General features: G+C 43.5%; 1 protein-coding gene across 3 annotated transcripts in view; it reads left to right on the forward strand.

The window, feature by feature from the left end:
- The window catches only part of AOAH (acyloxyacyl hydrolase), a 156584-nt gene that overhangs the window by 118671 nt on the left and 15354 nt on the right, over positions 1–22559 (forward strand). For all 3 annotated transcript variants that reach the window (XM_045516963.2, XM_010955400.3, XM_074367232.1), the window contains 6 exons: positions 5192–5228; positions 5999–6073; positions 14680–14852; positions 20912–20970; positions 21056–21115; positions 22411–22507. In XM_045516963.2, the coding sequence (XP_045372919.2) occupies positions 5192–5228; positions 5999–6073; positions 14680–14852; positions 20912–20970; positions 21056–21115; positions 22411–22507 (501 nt within the window). The remainder of the gene's footprint in view (positions 1–5191; positions 5229–5998; positions 6074–14679; positions 14853–20911; positions 20971–21055; positions 21116–22410; positions 22508–22559) is intronic.

The raw sequence follows: 22559 nt of genomic DNA on the forward strand, positions 1-22559 counted from the left end.
CTTCCTAAATTTATAAGCAAAGTCTGCACTATTTAAAATCTAATTATAAATAACATTATTGGATTTATTTTAGGTCAGTGTATGTTGCCACATTTTTCATGAACTACTGACATTCTCTACAATACATTCTGGTTTCTGGTTCCAAGTATAACGGAGTAGGCACACTCCACCCTGGCTGTGCCACTGAATGCCACTGTAGAATCTGGGTGTGGGAACTATCTGACAAACACTTCACAGCGGGGCTTGTAAAATGTACCTCCTAGTCCTTTTTACAGGTTCTCACTTAAGAACTAGATCATAGAATTCACATATTCTTATATAATCTATTTCAGTCATTACTAATGTCTGTTATTAAAATAGTACCTGAAATGTATTACTAGCTGAGATGCTGCTTACTAGCTGTAAGGCCTTGAGCAAGACTCTTTCCCTCTCTGGGCCTCATCTGTAAAGTGGTCTACCTGATCACCTGGTCTCAAAAGTCCCACCCAGCACTGATGCTCCAAGACGTCACACAGACATCTAAGGAGTGCCAGAGGGCAGGATTGCGAAGCTAGGGAGGCTGAAGCCTGTGGGCCCCTCAGTTGCCTGGTGACCAGATGGATCTGTAAAATTTGCCAACTTAAGATATTTAACCCCAATTGATTAAGACTCTTGCCTCTTTCCACTCTGGCTTCCCTTTACATCAGGTCTCATTTTGTTGTCTTGTGTTCTTTTCCTTAAAGAGGATCCTCCAAATTATATAAGCTTCTTAACTCAAAACCTGGATCTGCCCCTGTCCTACTCAGATAGTTGTAACAAAGATGTCATTAAACTAGAGATTTGTCTCTGAGTCATGTGTAAAAAGCATCAGGCATTTTATTGGGAATTAATTACTAAGTTCTTATCTTAGGACTTCAAGAGAAGAAACACCTACTTTTCTTTCAGTACCCAGCTTAACACCACTTCTTCAGGGCTTCTCTGAATCCCTAACACCTGATGTTCATTACTTGTTTAATAACTGTAAGCTTCATAAGAACAGGGACCATATCTTATCTATTTACTGATGTGTTCCCAGCATCTATTACAATGCCTGGCACATAGTAGGTACTCAATAAAGGTTGCTGAACTAATGAATTAGTTTATAAAGTCCTATTATACTTATATTTAAATACATCTTACCTCTTTTCATGAAGAAGTTGAGGCTGTGCACTTTCTCTGTGCCAGGCATAAAAAGTTCTAATGGTCATTTAAAAGACCATTAAGAATGTCTTACCTGTTGATTTGAATGTCGAGAATGTTAGCACTTGCTGCTGTGGTCAACACTGATCCAGTAAAGAAGATGTAGCATAATGTATATTATATATATGTATTATATATTATATATATATAATGGAATACTATTCAGCCATAAAAAAGAATAAAATAATGCCATTTGCAGCAACATGGATGGACCTGGAGATCATCCTACTAAGTGAAATAAGTCAGAAAGAGAAAGCAAAATACCATATGATATCATTTCTATGTGGAATCTAAAAAAATGACACAAATGAACTTATTTACAAAACAAAAACAGACTCACAGACAGAGAACAAGCTTATGGTTACCAGAGGGGAAAGGGAGGGTGAAGAGATAAATTAGGAATTTGATATTTGCAGATACTAACTACTATATATAAAATAGATAGACAACAAGGCCCTACTGTGTAGCACAGGGAACCATAGCCAATGCCTTGTAATGACTTATAATGGAAAAGAATATGAGAAGGAATATACATACATATATATAAAACTGAACCACTATGCTGTACACCAGAAACTAACCCAACATTGTAAACTGACTATACTTCAATTAAAAAAGTATCACTGATCCGGCAGTGGAAATGTCAGCTGAAATTTATTTATGAAAGGACAACCAATGATGAGATTATGTGAAACCTTTCTTTTCTTGCAGTACACAATGCCTTATTTAAAAGGGACTGAATGAGCCAGAATTCAGACTTTTGTGACCAATAAGGACCCTCTTCTTTCCTTAATTGGGGACAGGTAGACTCTCCACCAGACCACCTTGACAAATAAATTAAATGTCCCTATTTCATAGTCACACCTTTTCCATTTGTCTGAACTATAATCGTAGAGACCAGATATGGACCTCTTAAGGGTAGCGCCAATTCTTCAAATGCTAACCTTGTTTTGCCACATCCCACAGGCTGGGTGCTGTCTTCCCTGCTCCCATCTTCCAGTTCCATTGGCTTCACTAAGGATTTTCTGTGATGGTAGCAGCATCAGCAGCAAAATCAGCAGCCGAGAGGAAGTCTGTATACAGGAGGGGAAAGAAAACAGAGACAGGGAGGGAGAGAGAGAAAAGGATGGTGGGGCTGGCAAAAGGAGCAGAGCCACAGGAAAGGGGACTAAGAAAGGAAAGCGGCACGGGAATTACACAAACTGATTACATAATCTCCTGAAACTGAGATTTCCAAAAGGAAATGGAAACCATGGACGCCGCAACAACTTCGGAGCAAAGAAAATTCTGTGCTCACATTATAAATACCCACCAGGAAGAAAGAAACATTTGGGTGAAGGAGAGTGGGCACTTCCTGTCTCCTTGGGCGGATGTCTGTGATTGCTACTTTTAAATCCACCGCAAGCCGCTGCCACTGGCCTGCCGTCCTTGTCCTGAGCAGCAGAGGGGTGTTGGGGTGTGGGGGTATGTGGGGTGACATGCCGGGACAGGCTCTCATCTCCATCCCCAGCTCCATGCTGCTCTCTGCTTCTCATTTTCCCAGTTGTGTCCTGGATAATGAGGAAAATTATTGGCCTGACCTGGTCCATTCATTTTTTTTTTCCCACTCCTGGCTTGAACTTTCATTATTTTTCATTTCTCATTAAAAGAAAAACCAAAGAGTGAGAATTAAACACCTCCTGATTTATTATCTCTGACTGAGGATGGGAAGTTGAGCGTCATGGGACTGGCACTGCGTGAAGGGCCCGGCCAAGGAGAAGAGGGAGCCCCCGGGGGCCCCCAGGGCAGCTGCCCTCCTGCTCTTCCCTCCTGAGAACAAGAGAGAGCGATCTCACACCCAGAACTACCTTTAGTCTCTGCGTTTAGGACTCGGTGTTGTAAAATCTGGCACCTTCTCCGAGGGGAGATAATAAGCTCAGATCACATTGAGTTCTCTGGGTTTGGATTTGCATTAAACCTTTCACCGGTTCAGTTATGTGTCTGCCCCCACAGACAGTAACCCTCAGGCAGAGCGGCCACGTGTCCAACGCATCTGTTAACTCCCTACTGTGTGTCAGGCGTGTGGCAGGTGCTCAACAAATGAAAGGAGAGGGTGAATGAATGCAGGCATGCCAAGATAACTGCTCTTAATTTGTATGTCTGTATGCATACTTAATGCCTCACTACAAAAAGGAAACAAAGACAGTAATGATGAGTCCTCAAAAAATTAAACATAACGTTACCATATGGTCCAGCAATTTCAGTTAAATAAAAGAATTGAAAATAAGGACCTTAAACAGATACTCACACCCCAGTGTTCATAGCAGCATATTCACAGTAGCCAAAAGGTAGAAGCAACCCAAATGCCCATCAGTGGATGAATGGATAAATAAAATGTGGCCTGTACATCCAGTGGAACATAATTTAGCCTTTACAAGGAAGGAAATTAAGGCACATGCTGCAAATGGATGAACTTTGAGAACATGATGCTAAGTGAGATAAGCCAGCCCCAAAGAGGCGAATATGGTATGATTCCACCTATAGGAGGTACCTGGAGTAGGTTAAGGCATACAGACAGAAAGTAGAATGGTGTTGTCAGAGGCTGGGGGACGGGTTTATAGCGAGTTATTCTTTAATGGGTCCAGGGCTTCAATTTGGGATAATGGGAGAGTTCTGGAGATGGATGGTGGTGATGGCTGCACAACAGTGTGAAAGTACTTAACGCCACTGAATTGCATACTCAAAAAGGGTTAAAATGGTTACACTTATGTGTTGTATATTTGACCACTATAAAAAAGGAAATAAAACAATATTCATTTACTGTACTAACATTCCTGAATCAGCCAGGAGGACTTCAGTGCTGTCCATACAGCTTGTATCTAGTTGGATGTGGAAACAGGCAGCCCCACATGGTCACACAGTTTCAAGGGAAGACAGGCCAGCCTGCTCCTCCTGGCTCTGCACTGCTCTTTGTCCCACGTGGATCTGCAGCGACACCCACTCGCCTTCCCCACCCCCAACCCCCCGCTTCCAAAGCTGCAAGTTATAGGGAAATCTTCTGTGTCCCCTGAGTTAAATGTGAATGTAACTGAGGATTACTCACTAAGTACAGAGACTATCCTCCAAGGGACAGGAAACAGTAAACCTATTTGGGTTCACTCTTTCCAGACTCCCAGTCTAGAGAAGCAGTGTCACACAGGGAGCCAGAGCCTAGCATTACAGACAGAAGAGACTGCGTTTGAATTTCAGTTCCCCAAATTGTTAGTTGTGTGGCTTTGGGCAAGTTACTTTAATTGAGCCTCAGTTTCCTCATCTATAAAATGGGAATACTATACCATTCTATGCCTACCTCACACAGTGGTACGAAGGCCTAACTAAACTAATAATGCTTAACAGAGTGTCTATAATAAAATGAGTATTCAATAAATGCAATTTTCATATAAGAGATGTATTACAGGTGGTCACGGGGATGGGGGAGGATGGCCATGCACAACATTACAGGAGCTGAAATATCAACTCTGAAGTCTGAACTTTGCACAGGCCAGCAAGCCTAGAAACACCTCAGGAATGAGCAGTAACACCAGCAGGCTATCAAATGGGGCTTTCTCAGGAGATGGGCAACTCTCAATCCTTTTTACTATTCTCTCACCCATCAATTCATTCCTTAATCTTTGGATTGTTTCTGTCTTTGCTGATAGATATATACATTTTTCTCACATCTACTAGAAAGTTTACTCATTCAGGCTTAAGAAATGTCTTGAAATCTGTGACTCTAACATTTTTAGGATTATGTTAATACAATGCCAAGTAAACAGAAAACCCATTAAAGAGAGTTGCAGGATGAAGTTATTCCCAGCAGCATGATGGTTTGGTTGACCTCTGACTGTACAATAATGCCTCTTCCCTGATTTAAGGCAATCAATCAAACTCTCATAATGATAGTGCTGAATTGAACTTTCTAACTTTAATTATTTTGTTAATTTTAATTATTCAGGGGCATCATCCCAAAACCTGAAGAGATTCATAGAAAGGTAAGTGGTGGAGAGAGGGATATTAGAAGTTGTTTTTTAACCTGGGTCTCTCATTTTGAAAAATAAATGAAAACTCTCTCTTGTTACCAAGTAATCACTTGTACTGAGCATCCATAGCTTGTTAGTCACTCTCCAAACACTGGGAAGTTATAACTTCTTGGGCCACTGAGCATAAGAAGTGATTAATTTGCATATGTCCTTAAATAAGGATCATAAAAATGTATACAAAGTGGGTAAAACCTAGGTATGGCCAAAGTGTCTGAAAAAGGCAAAAAAGATTGTTTCTTACTCCTGCTTTACAAATAAGAAAACAATTTTGTGCTCATATTGGGCTTAAAATTCAGAATCAAGGCCCTGGGTGCCCAGAATAGAATAGAAACATTGGGAAACCCTTGATTTTTCAAAGTTGACTACAGGTCCTCAGCTGTCATAGTGTCCTACGAATCGGGACTTAAGTAACCCAGGTAACTCACCTGTGTTTATTGACAACAAATGTTATTAAAGATGCTATGAAGATGGTAGCATGTTCCTCTGCTGAAGATTTCAATCTACTCTTCAATTCTGTGCATTTATGTGGTCTTTTCCTAATGAAGAAGTGGGTTAGAGATTATAGAGAAGAAAGAGGAAATGGGAATGGTGATACTGGAATGAAAGAAAAATGCAAAAAGTTAGCAAGAGGATAGTCATACAAAGATTCTTTCACAGATTGGTTGGTTACAAAACTAGGCTTCCAAGTCTTTGACATTCAGATTCCATCTATGGCTTCTCAGTTTGTCTAGGAACCAGCTGTTGGACCAGCCAGCCATTGTCATCTATGCCATGATTGGAAACGATGTCTGCAGTGGGTGAGTTACTGAGAAAGTTTTGAAAATTCTTTGACTCTGGGTTTCCCCTCTTCTGCACTCGACTCAGCTCTTTTACAGGAGCCTGTTGCTGAATTGACATTCTGTGTCTTAGCAAGTCCCAGAAACACATGAAATCAACAGAAGCAACTTACAACGCTGAAAGACCCTCTTTTTATTTTTGATTTTTCCCCCAGTTTTATTGAGAAATAATTAATATACATCACTGCATAAGTTTTAAGTTGTGCAGCATGATGGTCTGATATACATAAATTATGAAATAAGTACCACAATAGGTTCAGCTAACATCCATCTCCTCATATGGATACAATAAAAAGGAAAGAAAGAAAAAAGAGAAAACAGCAAAATTTTTCTCCTTGTGAAGAGAATTCACAGGATTTACTCTCTTAATTACTTTCCTACATATCATACAACAGTGTTAATTATACTTAACATGTTGTACATTCTGTTCCTAGTACTTATTTATCTTATGAATGGGAGTTTGTCCCTTTTGAGTACCTTCCTCCAGTTCCCCCTTCCTCCACCCCTCCACCTCTGGTAACCACAAACTTGATCTCTTTTTCTATGAGTTTCCTTTTCTTTTTTTTTTTTTTTTTTTTTAGTATTTTTTTGTTTTCCTATTCTTTTTTATCATAGGTTACTACAAGATATTGAATATAGTTCCCTAGGCTATACAGTAGAAACTTGTTTATCTATTTTATATGCAGTAGTTAGTATCTGCAAATCTCAAACTCCCAATTTATCCCCTCCCCCTTCCCCTCCCCCAGTTACCATAAGTTTGTTCTCTATATCTCTGAGTCTATTTCTGTTTTATAAATAAGTTCATTTGTGTATTCTTTTTAGATTCCACATATAAATGATTTATCATATGATATCTTTCTTTCTCTTTCTGGTTTACTTCACTTAGAATGACAATCCCCAGGTCCATCCTTGTTGCTGCAAATGGCATTGTTTTATTCTTTTTTATGGCTGAGTAGTATTCCACTGTCTATATATACATATATGTATATATATACTACATCTCAAGACCCTTTTTTTTTTAAGACCCTTTTAAAACTATCTGATCCATTCATTCTTTGTTCTGACTCACAACAAATGGGTGTGTCGTGATCAGTTCTGAGTTGTATCACAAGAAATATGCTACTGCTAGACAAAAATCCAAGACTAAGAATCATGACTTTTTAAATAAAATAAGGCCACCATTTTTAAATAAAATCACAGCCACCCCATAGGAACAGCTTCCTCACTCATATTCTGATTTATGTACTCATATGGTAGAGACAGCATAGACTTGGAACTTTGCAAAGGAACTGCATATAATTCATAGCTAATCCTATGTATGCCCATGGCCCATAGTGAGAAAGTCATTTTGCTAAACTACTAATATCAGTAGTGATTTTAAAATGCTGAACGCCTTCTTTCCCCCACAACAGTTTGGAAGGCTTCTCAAAATCTGTGTCTGTGTGTACCCCTAAGAATACGCCACACATGTGAATGCCATCTGTCCTGTGATCATGGCCAAAAAGGGGAAAAAAAAAAAGGTGAGATCAGATCTAAAACAATTCCCCTGTAGCCACCCACCCACCATTTTGGAAAATAGAAAAGTAAAGCCAAGAGAGGTTATGTGACTTGCCCAATTAATTGACTGATGGCAGAGCTGGACTGCAACCCAAGTGGTGCTAGGAGTAGCCACCTGCTCACTGCGCCCCTTTTGCTTTCCCATACTTCACTCACCAGGCTTTCTAAGCCTGTGTGAGAGACACAGTTCAGTACTGTTAAAGTGTGTTTGCCTTCACGGCCACCTCCATGAGAGCCCCAGAACCCTTGTGCTAAAGGAGGTGCAGACCTAATCAGTGAAGTGAGTTCAGGGCAGGACATACCACACTGTGATCCAGAGATGCTGACGTGCTCGGCCTTGGCAGCCCCCAGAACCCCAAGTCTGCCAAGGCTCCATGCTGGGGACCAAAGTCCCCACAGGTAGCTCTGTGATGAGCCACCTGGAACTCTCCAATAAAGAGCAAACACCCCCAAAACCTTCCATGAGCCAAGAGCCACACCACTCTGCAGCAGCTCTAAGGGGCAAGTGTGAGTGTCGCATTTCACAAAGGAGGAAACAGGTTCGGCAAGGTTAGATAAGGAACTTCCTTCTACCAGCAGTGAACAGCAAAGCTGAGAGCCAAATCAGGTTCTTTGACTGAAGTCTGTGCTCTTTCTACAGTCCACACTTGCTTACTTGCTTTTTTTTTCTGCATTCACTTTAACAAGTATGTATTGACCGTCTATGAGTGCCAAGCTCTGTGCCTAGCTCTGAGATACAATGGCAAGGAGGCCACTGTCCTTGACCTCAAGGAGCTTAGGGAAGGAGAAGCTATGGGCTTCAGCCTCCAATCCCATCACAAAATAGAACAAACCTATGGTCAGATCAGCCAGTGTCCCTCTAACCTCTGGATCCTGTCCCCACCAAGTAAGGCTGGTTATCCTGGGTAAAGAACACTTTCAGAAAGGGGCTTTGAGTCCAAAAGTCAAAATCCCTGAAACTGCACTTTTGCAGCAGAAGCTGCACACCCAGAGGCCCCTCCAGTCCAGCTCTGCTCCTCCCTTTCCAAAGAGCCAAAGGGCAGACATCAGCCAGAGACTGGTGCCAGCCTCTCTCCACTCCGGGGATCTGGGCAGAGAAACAGCCAGCATTTGGGTGAAAGGATGGAGTTGGCAGTGTGGGATGTGCCCGCGGTGCCCACTCTGCAACGTCCTGTGGAGGGGTTAGAAAAATAAAGACAGATGGCGACTTTACCTCCCCATCTGTCAGAACGTCAAGGTGGAGTAGTTTACCCGAAATGAGCAAAGTGATTTCATAAAAAGCTCAAGCCAGCGACGAATTGCATAATAAGTCCGTCCTGGAAAAACTTGCAGACTATTTGCTTGACTTTTTTCTTTTCCTTTTTTTATGATGATGCTAGTGAAGTGATGCAGCTATGTGCTGCTTTCTTAATTCTGCAAACTCATGTAGTTAACAAATGCCTGTTAAATGAATGACGGTCGTGATTGGAAGATAGCTTTTAGTGTCGGGAATTCAAGAAGAAAGGTAGTATAGACCTAGCATTCTCACGTAACTGGACTCAATCTGGCTGAAGCTAAGGTGGCTTCCTTGAGCTTTTCCTAGCACTGCCTTCAAAAGCGGTAGAATGTGAGTGATACAGAAGGAGACAAATTCCTGGAAATCGGGCAAATATGATGAGCTCCAGCAGCAGAGTCTTGGGTATCAAGGGCAGCAGTGAGAAATGGGAATGACCTCAAGTGCCTCAAACCATGCAGGGCAATGACAAACCTTCCCCAATTTCCCAACATGACGTCCCTGAAAAGAACATAGTGATTACTGGAAATGTGATAAAAATTTAGAAGCATTTAACACTAGGCACATAAATGGACATTAATCCATTTTTTAAAGTAGACCTAGAAATTATAAAACAAACATTTTTCACTTAATGGAGAGAACCAGTACCCCCCTACAGATGTTGCCTGTGTCCCAGGCTCCCAAGCATTTTTCTGCAATGCCGATACTTCAGATGTAGCCAGAATAGCTGATGAGCACCGCTAAGAGGAAGCAGCCACGGTGCTGATAGGTCACAGACTGCCAGGAGCCAGGAAACAATCCATTCTCTCCAATCAGTGGTGGAAAACCAGCAGAGAAGGGAATGGACAGAATGCTCTGAGGAATTCTCTCTCCCAGCCTCCTCCGTGGAGGTATGGGTGGCCAATATCATTTCAAGGGAATGATAAGGAGTTTCTCAACCAGCCAGCATGTTCCAGGTCACAGTCCACTTTTATGGGACCCGGGATCTCTCATGCATCTGGTAATGTGGGCCCAGTGGGCCCCCATCCCATTCCCAGTCTGTGTCAAGATGCCTCTTCAAGGAGGTTGGGTGGGAGGTCAATACTGTGATTGCAACTGGTTGACCTGAAGAAAAGGGCTAACTAACTGTATCACCTGGATGTTTCAAAAGCACAAAAGTTGGTTATGAGTGACATCTGAGCACTCAGTCACCACAGGTCTGTCTCTGGGCTTTAGCTCTGGCTTTGAGCAATGTTTTCCGGGGAGGCTGTTTGCCTTCTTCCTTGAGATTGGGCACACCTGCCATCAGCCAGGTGAAATCTGGCTGGAACACCTGCCAGGGTAATGAAATGATCATGGCTGGCCCCATACCTGAGCCATGAGGCTTATTTTGCATGATCAGGCACAATTCATTAGGACAAGGACAGACTCCGAGCCACCCCAAAGGTGAGGTTCTTTATCTGTACCAACCCCACCCGTGTGTTCCTGATGTGAGAGAGCTTGGCGATGGGCACCAACTTCTCTCATTTTCCTGTCATGAGCATCATCACATCTCTCAGCCTGGTTTTCATATTTCTCCTCTGTAAGCCCACACCCCAACCCCTCAGCCCTCCTTGAGTGACTGACGTGTATAAGGATGGATGCAGGGCACTGGGGTGGGCAGGCCAACCTGGGATGGCAGAGTGGACGTGACACCGGCTCCGGAGCACCTGGGTGAAGAGGGTTAGATACTCTCAGCTCAGCCCGCTCAGCCTTTGACAGCAGGGAAGGCCAAGGAGGTGTTTCCCAAACCACTGGGACTCTTTGATCTCCAAAATACTATTACAAAGTCCCCTCAGAAATCGCCAGAGGAGAAAGAGTACACAGATCAAAATGGCACTGAGAATTTTTCAGGGCCAGAGTCAGAGGGACCTTCCATGACATCCGGAAGAGGTGACCCACCGCCTGTCGCTCAGACCCTTTTGCCCTTTGCCTGAACTAAGAAGTGTTTAACTTTGCTATGCACACTACAGGATTTAACCGGCAATGCACATATGAAAGTTATCTAGCCGTACGTGATGGAGTAAGGATGACTGGAGAATGTTCCAGCAGAAACACCAAGGCTTCCAATTCTGATTTCACTTAGCAATTAGCCATTTTGGTTATGCTTGCTTAATTTGTGAGGGGCCCTTTCATAAATGCAAATTAGCTGAGATCCTTTGTTTATCATCAGGGTTGTGTCTCTAACCAAAAAATAATCATTAAATAGGGAGTCTGGGAGACTTTGCTCCATCTTAACTCATCTTGCCTTTATGTGTTTGGAGAGCCTTAGCTCAGCATAATTGCTTTGTGCCAAAGTGCTGTTGTATCAGCAGAAAAAAAAACCTCGAGATGCCAAGGCAAAAGTTAATAGGCATGCGTGCTAGCTGTACCAATGACAGAAGGCAGGCTGTAGACACCCAGCTTGCTTTATTTCTCTCCTGCTATCTCACTCTAAACACACAGTGGAGATAAAACCCGGTTACTCTGGGTAGGTTCTTCTGGTCTGAACAAATCCACAAGGCAGCCTGAGTCCCCTTCACAGACTGGGGTTTTCTGGTGCTTCTGTGCATCTGCAAGTCAGGTCAAAGTCTTATCGGACTTTTGCCCCTAGTAGGTAGGCAACCTGTTCTCCAATCCTTCTGAGTGCTTTTTATGCAGGCTAGGGAGCTTTTTACTCATAAAGTCATACACTTTTCCCCAAGGTAATGAAAAACATGGATTTAGTATTCTGTTCTACATGCTGGGGTTTTGGAAAATGGGACATCCTTTTCTCTTTCCTTGTCTCTCTCCCCTCCTCCTCAACCCACCCCCTCTCTTCCTTTCACAAAGTCCGGGGAACTCATTACCTCGTGTAGAAGCACATTTATCAACCACAGTGAGCAGCCCAAACATCAGACTTGCCCCACCTTTTCGTCCGTATGGGGACATGTTGCTCATTACAAGTTAACCCGTGCGATCCTCACACCAGCTGACGGTCAGCCTGTCACCTTCTGAACAGCAACAATTTGAGAAGTGATTTTATTTGACTAAATGAAATAGGTGGACAGGAAATAACATAAAATTACATTTTCTGCCCTTCCCATTAAAGCTTAGTTTTCTTCCTCATTTTACAAAGACTAAAAATGATATGAGAATCCCTTTCCTTTTGACTGTTTCTCTGATTACAAAATAATGCCTGCTGCCAGAAAGGTCAAATAACAATACAGGGCTTAGGAAGTGAGAATGTCCCCAGAATCACTCCCTACCAAACCCCTGCCATCCTGCCCCAAGCTAACCAAAAGAGACAGTTTCGTGTATTGGTATCCAGATTTTCCTTATGCAAATTCTAATTTATACACTCATTAATATTCATTGAAATGAACTAATATGCTTACTGCTCTGCAACTTGTTCTTTCCAATCGACAATAACTTTTAGCAGTCTTTTCCATACTAATACATACAGATTACTCTTTTTAAAATTTTTTATTATATTAAGGTGAAATTCACATAATGTAAAATTAACCATTTTAAAGTAAACAATTGAGCAGCATTTAAGTACATTCAGAATTTTGTGCAACCATCACCTATACCTGGTGACTTCACTCTTTCTAATGGCTGTATAGGGTTTTACTGCATGGATGTACTGTAATTTAAGTGGCCGGGCTTTTTAGCTTTTTCCAATTTTACTCTATTCCGAGAAATGTTGCAATACTTGTATGTACATTTTTGCACATTTGTGGAAATATTATGATAAGACAACTTCCCAGAAGAGAAATGTCAAGGTTAAAAGTTAAGCCAACTTCAAATCTTGACACATTTGGAAAAATTCCTTCCAAAATGACAACACCAGTATCTGTTTAGGAGCAGCTCCCTTATAAGTGACAATAGTGGACTCCTGGGGGCTTCTTTCTGTCCCCTCTTCCCGTGTCTCTTATGTCTCAGGTCCAGCTTGTGAGTACTGAGCTTACTTTTTCTGGTTTGGAATGTCTCAGGTCCCCTAGAGCTGCAGTGACAGAGCACTACAAGCTGGGTGACTTCCAACAACAGAAAGGTGCTCTCTCACAGTGCCGGAAGCCGGCAGTCCGAAGTCAAGGCATCACAGGGCCGTGCTCCCTCCGAAGTGTCTAGGAAAAATCCTTCTCTGTCTTCCCACCCTTCTGATGGCTCCCTGCAGTCCTCAGAATTCCTTGGCTGGTGGCAACGTAACTCCCATCTCCATTTCCAGCTTCACATGGCCTTCTTCCCTGTGTGGTGTCTGTGTATCTCTCCTCTTCTTGCAAGGACACTAGTCATTGTATTTAGGGCCCACCCTAATCCAGGATGACCTCATCTTAGCTGATTACATCTGCAAAGACCCTATTTCCAAATAAGGTCATGTTCTGAGGGACACTTTTCAATCACTGTAGGATCATTAGGTAAATCTGGAATATTAAGGACTTAAAATAGAAAACAACTGATAGCATTATTCTATTTAGGTTAACAACAGGCAGTTTAAAGCCTAAAGAGTAGATTAAAAATCTTAGAGAATTCTATATTCTACTCCCAGGTTAATGCAGGTTAGTATCTTAATTCAAATTTGACGTGTTCCTGAAGGCTTCTACAAAAGTCAACTGTGCAAAAAATGAACAATAGTAGACTTACATATTAAATCCAAAAAATATTCTAGAATCCCTATTTATACTTTGCCATTTAAACATTACAAGAAAGAAAGAAGAAACAAACAAACAAAAGAAAAGGAAGAAAGATTAAATGGAATTTTCAATGATGTATTTCTAGTACTTTGTACATTTCTTACTTTTGTTCTTTTCCAAACCAGATGAAAGTAAGTCAACCAGCTTAAATTCAATAAATGTCTGATTGAAGCTTAAGATTTGCTACTTTCAATTTATTTATGATTTACATCTTCATCTTAACTTCTTTAATTTTAAAAGCATGCTCTTGTAACTACTTTCAGCACTTTTTTTTTTGTCTTCACTAACTTTTGTGAACAAGGAGATTAAAATATAATTTAAAATTCGAAATATTCTCTATAGAGCACAAGCACTGCTACACAGAGAAAGGCAATGATGCACACGGGAATTGTCTGTTGACAGAGATTGTTGTACAGCCTGGAAGAGCAGTCTATCAGGAAATTTGTGAAAGTTCAGATTCAGTGTAGAAAGGAAGGATGTAGTGTGGAAACATAATGTCACTTCATTTCTCAGTGAAATTCTGTTTCTCTGACTGTGGTATATGTGACAAGTTTTAAAAACCAAGTTGCAGATCTCAAAGTGTCAAACAAATAATAAGCAATACCAGACTCATTCAATTCCATTAATGTGTGTATTAGTCAGGATAGGTAAAATCATGCTGCAGGAACAAACAGCTCCTAAAATCTTAGTAGCATGAAGTAATAAATATTTACTCACTCACACTACATTGTCCATCAGGGATCACCACTGAGCTCTGTTCCAGGACTCAGACTGGTGAAGCAGCTGCTATGTAGAACATTGCCCAGACCCATGGCAAAGAGAAAGGGCATTCTAGAGGCTCTTGTACTACCAAACATGTCACATGTCACTTCTGCTCACAACTCATGGTCCAGACCAGTCAATGGCCCACCCAACCCCAAGGGAGTCAGGAAACCAGAAATATTTAGCAAGTAATACCAATACCCATTACACTGTGTGTGCGTGGTGGGGGAGGAGGGCGTGTCTTGTATTTGCATGCATTTATCCATGTAATCCCCTAAGTTATTTTCTGTTCCTTTTGACAATAGGAATAGGGACCCAGTCCCAGAAATGACCACTCCTGAGAAACTGTACTCCAGCGTCATGCAGACTCTGCAGCATCTAAACTCCCACCTGCCCAACGGCAGCCATGTTATTTTATACGGTTTACCAGATGGAACCTTTCTCTGGGATAATTTGCACAACAGATATCATCCTCTCGGTATCAGTTTGACGACGTTTTTTACTCTTTAATAATGTTAACGTATTCGTAGCTCAAATATATGTAGTTCAAACGGTATAGGTTTACACCTAAAGTGCCACCAGAACAGATGAAGGGAAGAGTGCCGAGATCTAAAGGTCAGGGTCCAAAGGTGGGCAGAACTGAATCCAAAGTCAGAAAGGGCAGATGTAGTTAGTAAAGAATTAGGACAAATTGAAAGATAAGAGTTTAAATCAGGAAATTCCTTTGTTGAAGGTGAAATCTAGAACGAGCCACTGAATCAGTCCAGACAAGAGACAGAAAGGGGACAAACAGGAGTCAAAGGGAAGGATTTCTGCAAACCTCGGTGGTGAGTGCCCCCTGATGGCCAGGAGTCTAATGAATTCTGTGCACTCAAGGCCAGTTAGAATTCTGTAGAACAGCGTCCTCCAGCGGACTTGCTCCCTGCTTCTGCACTCTCTCGGAGTCCTTAGCTCTGAAATGCTTTAAAGTTCCAAGAAACTTCTAACAGCATCTCTAGCATTCCAAATGCTTTACAAACATTGTGAAAGTAGTAGTAATTTACCTTAGGAAGTTCTGCCATGCTGATCCCTAAAGCAATTCTGTGAGATAAGTGTTTCCATTAATCTCATTTTATAGATGAAAAAACTAAGGCTCAGAGAGGTTGGGTGGCTTCCCAAATGTTGCGCAGCTTATTGTATATGTAAGCTGGGTGTAGCAGGGCTCTCTTTCCATGTTTCAGGGGAGAATGTCCTTTCAAAAAATTTGTATTATATGCCAGGTGCTGTTCTAGACACTGTGTAACCATCAGTGAACTTAATAATCAAAAATCCTTGCCAACCTAGGCTTATATGCCAGTGGGAGTAAGACTCAAAAGTCAGAGGCTGATAAGTGTTACTAGAGAAAATTAAGCAGGGAAGGGGGGTGGAGAGGGCTGGCCTCAGGTCTACCTGATAGGTATCTACAAGAAGAGGCCTGGGTACCCTCCCCTCCACCCCAGATCCACAGCACCTGTGCCAGTCTCTCATTGTAAGGACCTGCCTCTTCCCTGGTACTGTCACAGCCACTCCCATAGACCATCCCAAGCTACAGTGCGCTGGAGGTCCAGGCAGTTCCTTATGAGTCAGGTGCACAGTTCAGAGGGGGCTTCAGTGCCTTAGCTGCCCCCTTAGGGGGTGGGGGTGGAGAGTTTCCCTCGCATATATAACATCCCTGTGTCTTTTCAATCCCCTCTTGTCCTCCTCCTGCAGTCCTTTTTAAGGCGACTCCCTACCACCTCCCTCAGAAAGTTCACTTCTCCCCACATGAGAAAAGAGCAGGGACCCTTTCACCAGCTCTCAGAGGACTCTGGTCCCTTCATTGCGGCCCCGTCACTGGGAGATGATGGTAGATATCCACACTCCAGGTTCCCCACCACCAAGACTGAAGTCATTTTCCTCTTCAGTTATGAAATGTGCCACAAATGATCGTATTGTCCAAGAAAACACTGTCCAGCCTCTCATGAGGAACACAGTTCCTCCTGTTCACATGCTTTGATGCCCTTTAGAAATGATAACGTAGTTGCGTGGAGAATGTGGACTCCATTCTAGGCTGCCTTGGACACATGAAGGGCAACCACTTAGGCTGAGAATGTCTCTTTGAGCCGTTGGGGGTGAAAATTCCAGTTTCCCCCAGATGTTTGCAGATGCCTACATTATCTCCCCTGCTAAGAAATGCTGGGGGAAGGGACGTTGTGGGCAACAGAGATGTGCTCCCAGTTTAGTCCATCACACCAGTAGGGACTTGAGTTTGGGTTTTCTGACTTCAAGTCCCATTCTCTTTCCATGAACTGTGGTTAGACTGCCTCCATAAATTCTCTCAGATATGTGACAGAGTTCACTGGTCTCAACCATAGTATGTAAAAATGACTCCATGCAATTTGGAAAAGAGCAAGGGAAAGAAAAAAGACGATTGATTGGAGGACTCACAGATCCCTTTGGCGGATTCTGTAGGCCAGTGGTTCTCAGCCAGGAGCAACCCACCCACCTGGAGAGGGGGCGCTACTAGCACATAGCGGGTAGAACCCAGGAATGTTCCTAAACATCCTTCAGTGCACAGGACAGCCCCGGACAGCCAAGAACGTCGATAGTGCTAAGGATGAAAAAATCTCTCCTCCAGGCTTTGCCTGATCTCCAGATGGCCCCTCTCCAGCAGCTAATCTGGACTGGCATTTCACAGCACAAAAGGAAAAGGTGGAACAAGTTTGTTCTATATTAACGACCCTAGTTTTGGGGGGGAAATCCAATTAGGGAGAAAGCTGAAACCACCTAAAATTTGTTTAATGTTTTTAAGCTATTATTCATATCCTAAATTATCTCTGCTGCCTGGTTGCCATGGGAAATAAATTCTAAATTCCTCCACGAAGCATCAGGGTCTGTCCTTCCTCGACAGACTACGGAAGTAGGTGGGGTTTACCCAGCTTCTTCATTCCCCCTCTGGCAGTCTCATAGCTCACATGTGATGAGAAACTTGAACAGGGCTACTGCCCTCCCGTTGTCTTCGTTCCCACCAGACACAAAGCAGCAGTGAAGCAGGTGATGCTGGGCCAGCCTCAAGGCTTGGTTGCTTTGCCCAGGTTAGGGTGGATCTCATCTTTTTTTTTTACTATTATTTATTGCTGTATAGTCAGTTACAATGTGTCAGTTTCTGGTGTACAGCATAATGTCCCAGTCATGTATATGTGTACATATATTTGTTTTCATATTCTTTTACCAGAAAGTAAGTCTCCCATGATACGATTCTACTTATATAGATCTTTTGAGAAAGGTTAAGCTTGACCAGAGAGGCATCCACTCAGACACAGTCTGTGAGGAAGGCAATCTTTCCATTAAGATGTCTGAGATACCTCTTACGTGCTTTGGAGGTAAAGATGATACTGAGATGAAGTCCTTGTCCTCTCAGGAGAGGGAAAAGCCAACTGCACTAGGGAAAATAGTGTATAGATACTGACAGTGAAATTACTAAGGGCCGATGACACTTGTACAAGCCCCAATAGGCATTCTGGGAGCAATCCGAAGGGTTAGACTGTGAGCAAGAAATCTGGGATCACTGGCCGCAAATAAGCCTGCAGCTGGCCCTCCTGAAGGGCCTCGGCCACAAAGCATCAGTGGTAACTTCATTTTGTCCCAGCTACTCTTCAACTTGAAACCTAATGTGTTTTAAAATACCTTGTAGTATTACACCTTCCACTTTATTGCTGGCCTCCTCCCTGTCTAGATTAATGTGACTTTACCAAGGTTTAATGCACTCAGATGATACTTCATGGAGTTGTGGCTGATCTTTGCTGGTACTAAGCTTTTATGGTACCTGAAATTTCAGTTATGGTCCCAGCATTAAATAAATGCCAAAGATTTTGCCCTAAAGAACTTAAAAATGACTGAGACACAAGCTGCTACCATAGCCAGCTGGGGTAGAGCATACACTTTGATCTTCAGAGGGAGCATACGGCATCCACTGGGCCAGCCCTCGGGCTCTCACCACTTACATACACACACACACACACACACACACTCGGGCTCTCACCACTTACACACACACACACACACACACACACACACGTGTTCCTCAGCCCTGATCATTCCTGGCCACCGTGGGACAGTCCTCCTGCCCCCTGTCCTGGGCATTCGTGACCGCCTTTCTTCACCAGATTCTCTTTCTCACCAGGGAGTCGCAGGCAGCACCTCTTTGCATGTAGGTACAGTATGTAGGTAGGATCAGTCTTTATACCAGGGCTCCTCAGTATGCAAAAATACCATTAAAGTAACAGGCATCAAAAGTCATACATAAAAAGAAGGAGTTAATGACTAATTGGCAGTTCTAATCAGTGGAGAAAACGTAAGGAACTGTGTTCCCTCTTCCCTGTCTTTCAACCATAAGCCCATCACCCGCACTCCCAACCAACCTTCCACGTGACCAGCCCTGAGTCACTCTAACCTTTAACAGGCAGAAATACCAAAGAGAAGGGAAACCAACCCAAACACCTTTCCCAGTTATCTTCTAACTGCAGCTAACACGCCCTCTCCTGTCCATAGACCTGCCTACTCACCTAAGAATGTTTCCTCTATCAAACTGGTCCAATTAGAGCCAGTGCCAGAATACCAAGGAGATGGAGAGGAAAGGGACAGGGGTCAGGAGAAGGTCCAGGAAGAGGATATGCTTTGTGGTCCCATCCTAAGGTGTGCTGGGACTTCAGCAGTAGGACAGCAGGAAAAGGGGAGTGAGCCGAGATGGAACAAGGCTCTGGTGGGACTGGCTCCCAAGGGGGAACCAGCAGTTGAGTGCTCAGCATCCAGAAGGGGGCTAAACTCCGGTCCCGCTGGATATCAGAGCAGTCCAGTCTGGCAGGTGGGGAGGGGGAGGGTACAGGAGTGTTACTCATGGTCAGGCATGAGGTGCCACCTCCCTCAGGTTGAACAGACTTCAGCCGCTGGGAGGAGGAAGGAGAGAGAGGCCACTGGGTGAGAGTCACAGCCAAGCAGGGGGTCAGGGCCCCAGCCAACCTACCTAAGATTTATTACAAGGCCCCAGTCATAACAAAGAAACAAGATGGCGGAGGAAAGGTGGCGGCTCTGGGGCTGTGCCAGCAGGGGGCATGTGTCAAGTCATCTGGGGACCATCGACGGTGAAAAGCGCAGACTGGAGGTGTCAGTCACTGCAGCTGGGCTGAGCTGAGACAGGCAGGGACACATACAGAAAGGAGGCAAATTACAAACACACACACACACACCAAAAAAGAGGGAAAGCAGCCTCGGTGGTGGGAAGCAGTATCTTGGAGAAAGATGGGGACTCACGGCTCCATGTGGAGCCCATAAAATGAAAGTGAAGAAAGAAGCCAGTGGCTTGGGATTCATCTAACCTGGGAAAATGCAGACACTTAGGGAGTACAGAAAAGGCCCAGCATGTCACTGTGACTTTAATGGCGATAATAGCCTGTGGTTTTCCAGTCCTGGGATTCACTCACCTACACAGAGAGATAATATATTTTTCCTCCATGACAAGAAAATTGAATCTATCTTTCAGTCTAAATGATCTGAGGTCTAAGTGAAAAATAAGACTGTGTGCTATCACCTTCAATCTTTCTCCTCGCTCCGAGGTAGGCCCTATTATTTTCCTTTATTTTTTCGAGCGTGAGGGAAGTGTTAATGGACGAGACATCCATCACTTGCGCCGGAGATTTCCGAGAGCCTGGATTTTGTGCCACAGCTTGAGAGTTGAATTGCCTCTCGGGGTGGACGTGCTGGAAGGGACGGGGCGGGGTGGGGGTGGGGGGAGGTGAGTAGAGAGAATAAATAACTCCCGCAGATTCGGGGTCTGCACTGGGTGTTAGGCAAGGCTCTGGATGGACTCACATTTGGTGCTTACAACCTTTATTTTTATGTACCTCTTTAATCTGCACTAAAAATGAAACCTCTCTACTCATTAGGGCTCAAATAAGATAACTGCTGGGCCATGCAGGGATATAGTGTGATAGCCTCCCCAAGCAGCTGGGGAGACCTTCCCTTCATCAAACTGCATGGCAGTGTGTGGCCAGACCTTCAGAAACTCCAATATCCTGGCAGGCCCTCAGCATAGCATAATTGGGTCAGACTTGAGTGTTTCATAAACATAGGAGGGTTTGGTCAACTATCACCTTTGAAGTCTCCCTGGGCCCCACGAGGACTTGGCGTTTATACCATTGCAAAGAGAAAGCCCCTGCTCTTCAAGGTCCTTTGTTAGTGGTGTTCTGGTCCCTCCACCTGGGGTCTGGATAAGGTCGGGCCCCTCACACCCTGCCAGAGCTCATGCCAAGAGCTCAAGATGGGAACAAACTCCTTACGGCCCCTCCTCAACTCGGAGTCTGAATTTCTAGAGGGGCTCAGAAAGAAGGAAAGCACAGGCATCTCAAGAGCCACGCTATTGCAAACCAGGGCAGGTCCCCGGAGGCGCCAGCCTTGTGCAAGGGAGGCAGGCCCACCCTCCAGGGTCCCAGTTGGCTGTTATATCTGAGTGTCTGCAACATGTCAGACCTCTCTGTTTTCCAGGCCAGCTCAATCAGGACGTGACCTACGCGCATTTCTACTCCTTCCTCAACTGTCTCCAGGTGAGCTCACAGTGACTTGTTCCAAGGCCACATCCCCCACGCCCGGCGCTGTTACTCTGTAATCGAAGTGTTTTCCTGCTCCCAGGTCAGCCCCTGCCACGGCTGGATGTCTTCCAACAAGACGCTCCGGACTCTCACTTCAGAGGTAGGACTGTCGCAGGCCCTTTGATACCGTCTTTGATGGTCTGTGTTTGCTGCAGTGTTTTCGGTGGAGATGGGATTTTGGCAGGGCGATGGCCTCCAAGCTGGTGAATTAAAAAATCAAACTCCCGGATGTTTGAGGAGCCAGGAGAACGTGGGTCTCCCTCCTTCTGCCTCATCCTGGGTCTGTTGTTCTTACCGTGTCTCTCAGTCACTGTCTCTGTGTGTGCCTGTCTCTCTAGAACGAATACATGCGTGTACGTACACACACACACACACACACACACACACACACACACACACGACACCTTTGAAAGCTGGTCCATCATGTTTGTAGAGGCAGAGAGAAGTGAGCAAGGTTAGCCCTACATATGACTGGAGTTTTCCCAAGGTAAGAGAGGGCCAGGTGCCCCAGAGCCCTCCTCTCTTCTCTGAGAAAACCCACTGTTCCCCACATTTATTTCATGGATAGTAAATAATCTCTTTGTAAGGAATTTATTGTCTTTTTTATAAATATAAATATATTTCAATTAAAAAAAACTTGGAGATTGTAAAAAAGCACAAAAGACAGTAACAAAAATCACTCAAAAACCCATCATCCAAAGTTAATGTGTGTGTGTGTCCAATATTTTACAAACATTTTTGGGTTTCTGCCTACCTAGTATCATACTATACATATTGTTTGCTGCCTTCTGATGTTCATAATTATTCCTCCACATCATAATTTTTTAATCATTTTAGAGTAGACAGCATATGAACGTACCATGATTTATTTCATCCCTTGGTGTTGGACATACGGGTTGATTCCATTTTCCACTATGATAAATAGCATTGTGATGAACCTTTGTATATATGAAGACAAATGTATTTGTGTACCATGTCTATTTCCTCAAGACAAATTCCTAGAAAATTATTAGGTCAAAGAATACGCTGTGTGTAAAGATTTGATCTATATCACCAAATTGCTCTTGAGAAAGGTTAAACAAATTGACATTCTCAGTTGCATGTCCCATGGCAATTTTCTTTATTATCATGACTGTTCATCTTTTCTTTGCAATCCCATCGGGAGAAAGTGGTATCTTGTTACTGTAATTTGCACTGATTTGGATCCTAATGAATTTTAACAGTTTTGTGTGTTCGTTGGCCACTTGTGCATGAACAGAATTTCATGTGCAGAGCTGCTCTCTGGGGATGGCTTGCAGTGGGGGTGAGGACTATTGATTTCTTTGTTCTGCCTGAATTGTCTCCCTCAAGCCTAAGTCTTGGTTTCATGAGATTCTCCGTTTCCTTTGTATTCAGAGAGCAGAACAACTCTCCGTTACGCTGAAAAAAATTGCAACCAGCAAGAAATTTATGAACTTCAATCTTTTCTACATGGATTTTGACTTCCAAGAAAGTAAGTTTTGCTTGGTTTATGTATTGACATAAGACAAAAGCAGCGGCTGCCG

The sequence above is a fragment of the Camelus bactrianus genome, chromosome 7 (assembly GCF_048773025.1).
Source record: "Camelus bactrianus isolate YW-2024 breed Bactrian camel chromosome 7, ASM4877302v1, whole genome shotgun sequence".
In the NCBI taxonomy this organism is placed as follows: Eukaryota; Metazoa; Chordata; class Mammalia; order Artiodactyla; family Camelidae; genus Camelus; species Camelus bactrianus.